General features: G+C 38.0%; 1 protein-coding gene across 1 annotated transcript in view; it reads left to right on the plus strand.

The window, feature by feature from the left end:
• The window catches only part of ERP44 (endoplasmic reticulum protein 44), a 56024-nt gene that overhangs the window by 23332 nt on the left and 21563 nt on the right, over window positions 1-11129 (plus strand). Inside the window, exons 4-7 of the mRNA XM_020806763.3 lie at window positions 1668-1783; window positions 9743-9927; window positions 10491-10606; window positions 11071-11128. Of these exons, the coding sequence (XP_020662422.3) occupies window positions 1668-1783; window positions 9743-9927; window positions 10491-10606; window positions 11071-11128 (475 nt within the window). The remainder of the gene's footprint in view (window positions 1-1667; window positions 1784-9742; window positions 9928-10490; window positions 10607-11070; window position 11129) is intronic.

Raw genomic sequence — 11129 nt, forward strand, 5'->3', positions numbered from 1 at the left:
ATTTTTAATGTTTTAAAATTATAAAACTTGGTTGGAAATTAGACAACATAAAACTTAAATAGTTCAATTTAAGTATAATTACACAGGTAGTTTGTCCAAATTTTGGTGTTAAACTGCTCCAAGATACAGTTTATCATGATCAGTTATAGTGGTAGTTCTCTCTCCATTACAGTGATGCCTCGTAAGTCGAATCAGCATTTCCCATTGAAATGCATTGAAAGCCGATTAATCCGTTCCGGCTGTTTTTTGTTTGTATGTAGAGGCGCCGGTTGTATGTCGAAGCATTCATTCTCATAGGAACTAATGCAAAACCGTCCTCTACCACTAGGGGGAGATTTTTTTTTTTTAACCTAAGATGATTTAGGTTTAAAAAAAGGGCAGGAAAGGAAGGAGGGAACAATGGGGAAAAGAGGAAAGAAAGAAGGTCATCACTTGGGCACACAGACCTCTCAGACAAAGGTTTGTGCTTTTAAGCACAAAAAGAGAGAAGACAGAGAGAAGACAATGGGGGGGGGGAGTTTGGAGTCTAAAACACATTTTAAACTCACACATTTTACACCAATATACTTTAAACCAAACAAAGCACCTTTTAAACCAAACCAAGCACCTTTTAAACCAAACCAAGCACCTGGGGAGCATAAAGAGAGAGGAGACAATTGGGGGAGGGGGAGAGACTTGAGTCTAAACTCCATTTTAGAGCACAGCAGCCAGCACAGACCCTTGCAAAAAAATTTCTGATTTTGAAACCAAAAGACTAAAATCCATTTTAAAGCACACCAGCCAGCACGGACCCTTGCAGAAAGGTTCTGCAAGACCCATCAGAGCACAGAAACATAACACCCCCCAGCCCAAGCCCAAGCTGCAAAACCCCTGTACAGTAAATACAATGTACTCACTCAGCACAGGCAGTCTCTCTGTTTTAAAAAAGAAAGTCAAAAATCCCCCCCAAATTTTTTTTTAAGCCAAAAAAAAAATACAGTACATACAGTACAGTACCAGGCAGTCTGAAGTCTCTCTCTGTATCCACACTCTAACTGCTGGGGCTAGCGAGGTAGCAGACAAGCAGCCTCTTTGCAGGCCAAAGGTTAACTAAAAGTTCAAATTTCTCGCGTTCCCCGCCCTCCCTTCATTTTTCTTCTGTTTGTGAGTCAAAGCACCGTTCACAAGTCGAAGCAAAATTTTGCGACCAGAGCTGTTCGTAAGTCGAAATGTTCGTAGGTAGGGGTGTTCGTAAGTCGAGGCACCACTATATTTCACCTATGACATCTAATGGCCAGAACCTTGTTGTTGATTTCCACTTGCATAGAGGAAATCCTATGAATTTTGGTGTTAAATTGTTACTCATGAGAAAGGTTCTGGTTGAGTGTTTGGGTGCACCAGGGAACACAACCAGCACTTTTACTAATGAATATGACATTATTTCTCTTACGCAAGTTTAAATTGACAATAGAATTCTGGCCGTAGATTTCTTAGGGCCTCCTCTATTGTGCACATATACATGGATCATCCTAGTTCACACATCTATTTCTCCAGTAAAGGTTTGCCCAGTAGTTGGTATAATTACCACTTTAAGCAGCATTTGCAGCCAGATGAATTATAGTATTTGCAATCTTGAGGTATTTTATTTTCTGTAATTGCTGCTTATTTGATGTCCTGCCTCTCAATAGGTGTCGCTTTAGTCAAATGTTGCATCCTATCTTTGAGGAAGCTTCCAATGTCATTAAAGAAGACTTTCCAGATAAGAATCAGGTCGTGTTTGCCAGAGTAGATTGTGATCAGCACTGTGAGTACTCCGCTTTTTCCCAGGATTACCTATTCTAAATGTCTAGCTGAGCAAATTCACATTTTCAGAGCATCTTTAGAGCAAGTGCAGGCTTTGCAGTGCGTTACAGTTTGACAAAGGAAGTACTGTAGATAAAAGAATTACACGTCTCATGTAAAAAGATGACATTCTTCAGATGTATAAATGCTTCTGTTGGACACTAGATTTTAAAGGCTGGTTATGAATCACATTATTTATTCCAGTTTTTCTCTCACTGGGATCCTATCCTGCAAACAAAATCTTTTAAAAAATTTATCTAGCAAAATACATCATAATGGGCACTAGATCTCTTTATACTGTTTTGTGATATTAACATAAAGAGGGAGGAATAGGAATTATTTCCTTCCACATTACCTATATTCAGGGTTATGTATCAAGGTTAAACCACATTAGAGGGTCTTTATTACTGATCAAATTATAAACATTTCATAAAATAAGCCTCAAATATATATCCTAAATCACGATAGTGATGGGTGGTTATGATTCTAGCACTTCATATTTAAACACTGCTACAGACCCAATATTTTAAGTTAAAGCTGTTCTAAAAATATTAGAGGCACCTTGCAGGTGCAGTGTTTCTTGGTCTATCATTGTGTACATGGTTTGCACTGCCAGTCTCTGTTTATATAGAGTAAGGGCCTGTCTAGATGGGGGAATTTGAAATGGTTTGGTTTGTGCTTAAAAGGTTCTTTTCTTCAGTGTGATCTATTTTATCTCATTTGAGCATTCCTTCCGTTCACGTTGGAGATGTTTATTCTTCCGTGAGAAGAGTCCACACAAGTCTTTTGATCTCATGTTTATTTGTGTGTCAATGTACTGTGTACTGAAGAGGCAGCAGTGGGACAAGATAGAGTGGTGGTACTGGCACAAGGAAAAAATATTGGGGTGATAGAAATGAGGTAAACCCCCCCCTTTTCTCCCACCTTCTCCTCTGTTGGGGCTGCGCTGCCTCTTTGGGGGCAGAGCCCTTGGAGTCACCCGCCTTTTTCCCACCTTTGTTTCACAGCCATCTCTGACAATGAATGAGTGCTTCTTAATACTGAGCTTTTTTATTATTACTACTATTACTATTACTATTACTATTACTACTACTACTACTACTACTATTACTACTACTACTTATTATAATTATGATTATGATTATGATTATTGGATTGTGATATTGTTAACATATGACAGAAAAATATGGAATTGTCTCTCTGAATTATGGGAGATTAATTAAGCAAAGGAAGAAACACAGTCATTCTAGTTGGCATCTAGCCAGAACAGGTGACGTGCCTGCACATGTGCAATACTCAATTTGTTGTGTAAGTGTTGTATCATACACAAGTATATAGGTAAGCAGTAAACAAACCTATGTTGTTGGGTTATTCATGGCGAAGCAGTGTGTCACTTTGTCAGTCAGCATCCTTAAGTATTGGAGCGGACTGGACTGTGATTACCATTTCTGTACTGACGATTCTGAAGAGGTGTACATATGCATGTATATTTTTGTTCTGGTGGTGAAGGGAACGCACCTGAGTCCTGTGTTTTCATTTTTGTCTCTGCACTGCTCTATGTTTGGAGTTCTTAAACTCAAACAACACTGTCAACAGCACTGCACACTCTGATAGATATATATGTGGCTTTTACTGGAATTGTTTTGGGGATAGGCATAATTTGTAATATAAATACCATCCTTCTGCAGCTGCAAGATCTCTAGGGAGCAGATGTAGCAGCTTTTGCACTTCTCCTAACTTCCTTCAGAATGGTTAGCCTAGTGTGTCTATTTTTCTGTTTGATGCACTGCTGCTACAGCATGCTGTGGGCCCTAGCAATTCTTACGTGCTTTTGAGGTCTAGAAAATTAAAAAGAATTATTGATGATCCATACAATGTTTGATGCTTAATAACAAAATGTCATTTTGCATGTCTGTATGGCCAGTATAAAGATGTTTGTTGGAGAATGTGTGGAATCTGGTGTTTCTAACTTTTAAAAACATTCTTAGTGCTGTTCTATTTTGTCATGTCTATTAAGAAAGAGTTAAGAAAACAGTGTAAGAATTAGGGGTTTGATGCTGTTATTGATTGATTGACTGACTGACTGATTGATTGAGAAATCAAATTCAGTATATGCTAGTTTACATTAAATATGATAATGTGTGCCTCTATAGCAGGAGCAGAAAAGAAATTCTTGGGAGGAAAGCAATGACAAACCTAGACAACATCTTAAAAAGCAGAGACCTTACCTTGCCGACAAAGGTCCACATAGTCAAAGCTATGGTTTTTCCAGTAGCGATGTATGGAAGTGAAAGCTGGACCATAAAGAAGGCTGACTACCGAAGAATTGATACTTTTGAATTGTGGTGCTAGAGGAGACTCTTGAGAGTTCCCTGGACTGCAAAGAGAACAAACCTATCTAATTTGAAGGAAATCAACCCCGAGTGTTCACTGGAAGGACAAATCCTGAAGCTGAGGCTCCAGTATTTTGCCCATCTCATGAGAAGAGTAGACTCCCTGGAAAAGCCCCTGATGTTGGGAAAATGTGAAGGCAAGAGGAGAAGGCGACGACAGAGGATGAGATGTTTGGACAGTGTCACCGAAACGACCAACATGAATTTGACCCAACCTCGGGAGGCAGTGGAAGACAGGAAGGCCTGGCGTGCTCTGGTCCATGGGGTCACAAAGAGTCGGACACAACTTAGTGACTAAACAACAACAATAATAAAATAGGTGTCTGTCCACTGCTGCCTCAAGAAGAGTAGCCGTTCTTCCTTCCTTCTGTAATCATCCATTATTGATACTGCTAATCATATGGTGCCTAAATTGGACAAGTGCAAGGAGTTTTATTCCCAAACACAAGACAAATTGATCGTAAAATGTTTGAGAAGGTTGTCCATTCTGGACTGCAATATCTGCATTATACAGACCTCAACATTTGTAATAGGTCTGTTTGCTAACATTATGAACACACATGAAATCAAAAGTAATAAAAGTAATCTTAAGACGCCATGTGAGCTTTCCTTTCCATCAACAAAAGAGCTTATGTGCGCAGACCAAACGGATGCAATTTTGACTTCACTGGGAAGATTGAAATTGTTCAAGGTGGAGGACCTAAGGTTTCTAACTTTCAGGCCTCAGTGAGCCTATGAGGTAACCCAGTTAAAACCTTAACACTACTGCATGTTGTAGCACTGCTTTCATGAGGTAACTATGCTTCTGTCTGCCTCTTCCTGTTTTATCACAACCTGGAGAAACATACAGACTACATGGACTTAAGAGTAGCTGTTTCTCCATTTTCAGTTTCCCTCCTGCCATGCTGTGTAATTTTGACACCTCACCTAATGAATGGACAATGCTCTCAAAAGCCTCCATATTTATATGTACCTCTGTACTTTTTGTATGTATTTTGGATCTATATCCTCTCAATATAGTGGAGCTCCCTTATCCAGAGAAAGTTAGCCTAAAAATAAGACAAATAAATAAATGATATAGAATTGTAAAAGCAGGTAACTAGACTCTGAGAATATATACAAGCTATGGGTAAAACAAAAGCAAAGCAAAGTGTGCTGCGTATATGCTGCATAGTAGTAGTGCTTAAAGCATTCTCTGGATATTTTACAGTTTAATTATGCAGGCTACACATTCCCCTCACAGCACGCCTGGTACTCAGTTTACTGATCCCTGAAGGATGGAAGGCTGAGTCAACCTTGACCTGGCTACCTGAACACATAGGGATCAAATTCAGTTCATCAACAGGGTCTTAACTATAGTACTGCAGTTTAACCACTGTGCCACAAGGTATCAGTGACCTCCTCATTCCTTATTCTAAGCAGTGAAAGTCTCAGCAGGACTGCCTGATAAAACTGCTGGAAACTCCCCAAATAGGTGAGAAAACTGTCTAGACTCATCACTCTCTGGGAGGGGGCTATATACCTCAAGTTCTTGTCTTAAAGAAGTTACAAGCAAGTTCAGAAAGTAGTACAGGGGGACTACTGTTTAACATAATGTGCAGTGTTCCATAGGGTTCTGTCTTGCCCTCTTTGCTTTTCAATACATGTATGAAATTGATATGAGAGATTATTTAGAGTTTAAGGAGGTGCTGCCACCGTTTGTAGATGGCACCACTCCTTTCCATATAAATTAACTATTCTTGCTCTAAATTGGGGTGGGTAAAATGTGTCCCTTTGCAGTGTGCACCTCACCAGGCCCCAAGATATTAAAAATGCTAAAAAGTCCCCTTGTGCCCTCTATCAAGCATCAGAGGAAATTTTGCCATATTTGGGATGGCACCAGGGTCCCACATATATAGGAGGTGTCTAGGATTGTATTTGAATAGAAAAAAATTAATATGCCAACTACAATGGTGCCTAGCTTGACAATGTTAATTCGTTCCAGCAAAATCGCTGTAGAGCGAAAACATAGTCAAACGAAATTAAAAAAACCTATTGAAATGCATTGAAAACCATTCATTGCGTTCCAATGGGCTGAATACCTGCTCATCCAGTGAAGATCCTTCATACGGCGGCCATGTTCGGTGCCGGTAAAGTGAGGAATCCATCCTAGAAAATAGCAGGGGGCCATTTTCTTCAGCCGATGGCCATTTTGAAACCCGACGATCAGCTGTTTGCTGATCGTCGTAAAGTGAAAATCGGTTCCCAAAGCAGGGAACCGATCATCGTTAAATGAAAAAAAACCATTTAAACAATCATTTTGCGATCGCAGAAGTGATCGCAAAAACCTAATTGTACAGCGATTTCCTCATTAAGCGGGGCAATCGTTAAGCAAGGCACCACTGTATGCCCATTGCTAGAGATGTCAGGTAATACCATAGTGGCATGTGCCTTGCTTATTTCACTCACGGACTAACACTAAATCTGAGAAAGTCTTAAAAAGTGCCCAGAGAGTTCAGATGGCCCAGAATGCTGAGGCTAGACTATTGACTAGGCTGATTAGAAGAAGCACATGATTATGTTTCTACATCAGCTTCATTGGATACCAGTCTATTTCCATTCAATTTATAACATTGGATATGATTCATAAAACCCTACAGGACTTGAATCCAGCCTGTTTGAAATCATGTATCATTCTACACAAGCCTGTCCAAATGTTGTATCTTGGGGAGATGCTATTTTCGTGTGTCATCATTGGGAACATATTTGGACAATTATACAAAGGTTCCCAAATTTTTTGCCTCAGCAATTTCTTTATTCTTTAATATTTCAGTTAAAATATCCATCTCTGCTCCTTTAAAAGCTTTTTCTATTAACTCCTGGATTGTTGGTGTCTCATCATTTTTCCAGTATTTTGCATAGAACATTCTTGCTGCCGTAGTTACATGTATGGTCAAATATCTTTTTTCTTTTTCTATTGAATCTGGTACTATATTCAACAAAAATAGTTCAGGTTTATATGGAATTGTGTGAGATAACATTTTTTTGTAAAATCACATGGATTAGCTTCCAAAAGCTTTTAACTTAATAAAATAATTTAAATTATTTTAATTTAAAAAAAAAAACAAAACTCATGGATTAGTTTCCAAAAACTCTTAGCTTCCCTGCAAGTCCACCACATATGAGAAAAACTACCTTCTTTGGATTTATATTTCCAACACTTGTTAGAGGTATTCTGATACATTTTTGATATTTTTTCAGGTGTCATATACCATCTGTAGAACATCCTTTATATATTTTCTTCATGATTAACTGATTTTATTAACTTAATATTGTTTTCCCATACTTGTGACAATGACACCATGTTAATACTGTGGCCCACATTTTGGGCCAGATTTTTTTAAAAAAATATTAAGGACTTTTGGATTAATTCTCTCTTGCCTTGCCATTTAACTTTTTTTGGAGTAGTTTTTAGAAGTTCTTTTGGGATTTTGGATGTGTGTCTGATAGAAACAGAATGAAAATAAATTAAGAACCTGAAATATGTGCTTCCTTTCATGCAGAGAACAAGGGCATGAAGACATGAAAACAGTAGAGGCACCTCACAAAAGAACCCAAAACAAAACAAATACATACGTTTTCACTGTACATCCCTAGCACTACATTCACTTAAAAAGCAGCTTTCTGTTATTTCCTCTGTGATATCTTATAGGTGTAAAGCATTTGTCTCCTTTGATGGATCCTGACCTGTCTGAAACACACCTCTTAGCATTCTTGTAAGAGTTGGGCCCTCCTCACCTACAGGTTAACAGTCCCGTTCCTGTATTAACATATCGTTGTTTATTATATGTATCCTCATAGAGATACATGTAAATACAGGACATTTACTGTATACCTGTGTCTAAGGAAGTGGATTTTCATCCGCAAAAGCTCACTCTGAAACAAGTATTGGTCTTTAAAATATTATAATATTTTGCTTTTTAAAAAGCTCTTGTGATATTCCTTGTACAAAATTATTTAAACTAGCTATTAAATCTGATGTACTGTAACTTGTTTTCAGATTTGTTTAGATTTGTAGTACAAATGTGGTTTTGCTCTTTCTGTTTTGTTGAGTTTAAACTATTTGATTAATATCTCTGAAAAAGCTACTGTCTTGTGAGGTCCTGTCATAAAACAATCAAAATTGCCTGGAGAAAAGGCTGGAAAAAAGTTAAGATTATTGAAAATACGAATGTCCACTATTTTAAATGTTGGTGATTAATAGCTAATTAAGCTAATTTGCTAAAGAGCTAAACCACTGCATCAAAATCAAAATAATAGCATGAAGTTCCTTAATTGAGAGCATTTTTAAAGTGACACAATTTAGAAGCTTTGCATTTTAAAATGGCCTATAATGATGATGAGATTTTGTGGTGTGTATCTTAACAAGTTAAAAGTCCAAATCAACATTTTGAAGGACATATTCTTATAAATGATAAAACCTAATCTTCCTACATTTTTAAAATAAAAGGACCTGGTTGCAGATATGTATTCTGTAATTGGTATATGTTTTACAACAACAACAACAACAACAACAACAACAACAACAACAACAACAACAACAACAACAACAACAACAACAACAACAACAACAACAACGGCATTTTATTAATTTATGGGCTAGAATCCTGATCACAAAGTACTATATGCGTAAAGCTTAGAATTTTGAACTTCAGACCTAGAAGAGACCCTGTGGATCATTGAATCCAACCCTTGTGAGGGAGGCAGGAGGCAGAGTGGGGATTCAGACTCTCAATCTCTGGCACTACAGTCAGATATCTAAACCACTGGTTCTTAACCTTGGGTTACTCAGGAGTTTTGGACTGCAACTCCCAGAAGCCTTCACCACCAGCTGTCCTGACTGGGGTTTCTGGGAGTTGCAGTTCAAAAGCATCCGAGTAACAAAGGTTAAGAACCACTGATCTAAACCACTGGTTCTTAACCTTGGGTTACTCAGGAGTTTTGGTCTGCAACTCCCAGAAGCCTTCACCACCAGCTGTACTGACTGGGGTTTCTGGGAGTTGCAGTTCAAAAGCATCCAAGTAACAAAGGTTAAGAATCACTGATCTAAACCACTGAGCTATCCAGCCACAGACATTTATTTTTAATGAACAGTTTCCTGTCTCCCCCTCCCACTTCTGGGTCCCTAGGAATCCTTTCCCACCTGGGTAAGCTTTTGGGATCAGTAGGATTGGTGGGAGGAGCCTTGAATGCCTGAAAATAGCAGCCCCCAGTCCCATGCAAAGAGGATTATTTATAATGTAAGTATACTGCCGAGTTTTTAGAGTCTGAAGTAATACCAGTAGTAAATGCACTGAACCAAAAAGGCAGTTCGGATTGTAATAGAAGAATATGGGGTTAAGCAAGGTTCATTTACTTCTGTCATGATCTTACTTAAAAGTCAGATGAAGTAGAACGAATGGTTCATTGTTAGATCTATATATGTATGTAAAAGGATTGCTAACTACTTGAATTTGCATATCTTTCAAATGCTTTTAATTACTTTTCAGCTGACATTGCTCAAAGGTACAGGATAAGCAAATACCCAACCCTGAAATTGTTCCGGAATGGAATGATGATGAAAAGAGAGTATCGGGGTCAGAGATCAGTGACTGCAATAGCAGATTATATCCGACAACAGAAAAGTAATCCTATTCGAGAAGTTCTAAACTTGGAAGAAATTAACTCTCTTGATGTGAGTATCTTTGATTACTGTATGGTGAATGGCTATGTATGGCTTGGAAATTTTTATTTTTATGCCTTTTTCATATTTATTGAAAACTTAGTGTAAAATTGTCTTCTTTTTTTAATGGTTTTTTGATAGTATCGTTTAACTCTGGCCAAAACTCCTTGCGCCAATGGGGATTTGATAAGTCAGTTCCTCAATAAGTTGTCATTGATTGAAATGGGCCTATTCTAGTAAATTGCAGGTATGGTAGGCCCATTTGTATCTATGAAATTCATGGAGAATTTGCCTTACTGAATTCCCATTGATTCAATGGGCCTATTCTAGGATGATATACTATTAACTAAGCAACAAGATTTTTGCCATTGAATGAATGGTAACTTTAAACATGTGCCCATATTACAGCAACAGAAATTTGACTGAAATTGTACCAGTATAATATGTAATTTACAATCGTAAACTTTATTGCCTCCTCACCATGCTTTCTCAAGTACCCTAGGATAAATGAACATGTCTATGTATTTCTTTCCATAGATGAATTAGAATGCCCTACTGTGTTTTATTTGTTACAGCGCAGTAAAAGAACAATTATTGGATACTTTGAACAAAAAGACTCTGATAATTACAGGACTTTTGAAAGAGTAGCAAATATTTTGCATGACGACTGTGTCTTCCTTGCTGCATTTGGGTAAGATTTTTCAAAATACAAGAAAGTACCAGAATAGCTCAAACGTTATTGCAATGACAGCCACAAATCAGCTTTGATCCATGGAGTCTCCTTTTATAAGTCCAGTTAAGGAATTATGTATTCCATATTATACTTTCCCCTGGCATCCTCTTAGACATCCTGCTATCAGGGCTCTATACAAGAGGAAGGAATGTGTGTCTCCCAAATCTTGGCTTGAAGGTACTCAGAAGAGCTACTCAAAGGGAATTGCCTTTCATCCTTGATTTATTTACATATCTCTAAGCTTCTTGGATTCACTGAGAAAAATAACTTTAGAATAATTTCAGATGGGAACTTGGCAGGATTGAGAATCTATCTACCATAATCTGCTGCTACTCTATGTTGGATCTTTCTCAGTCTGCTACTGTTTTGTAAATGGACTGCCATTCCTACACAGAAAGACTAATGGTCATTATCTTTCCTAGGTCTGTTTCCAAACCAGAACGATTTAGTGGAGACAATGTAATCTACAAACCACCAGGGG

This window comes from Pogona vitticeps, chromosome 6 (assembly GCF_051106095.1).
Source record: "Pogona vitticeps strain Pit_001003342236 chromosome 6, PviZW2.1, whole genome shotgun sequence".
NCBI classification, from domain to species: domain Eukaryota; kingdom Metazoa; phylum Chordata; class Lepidosauria; order Squamata; family Agamidae; genus Pogona; species Pogona vitticeps.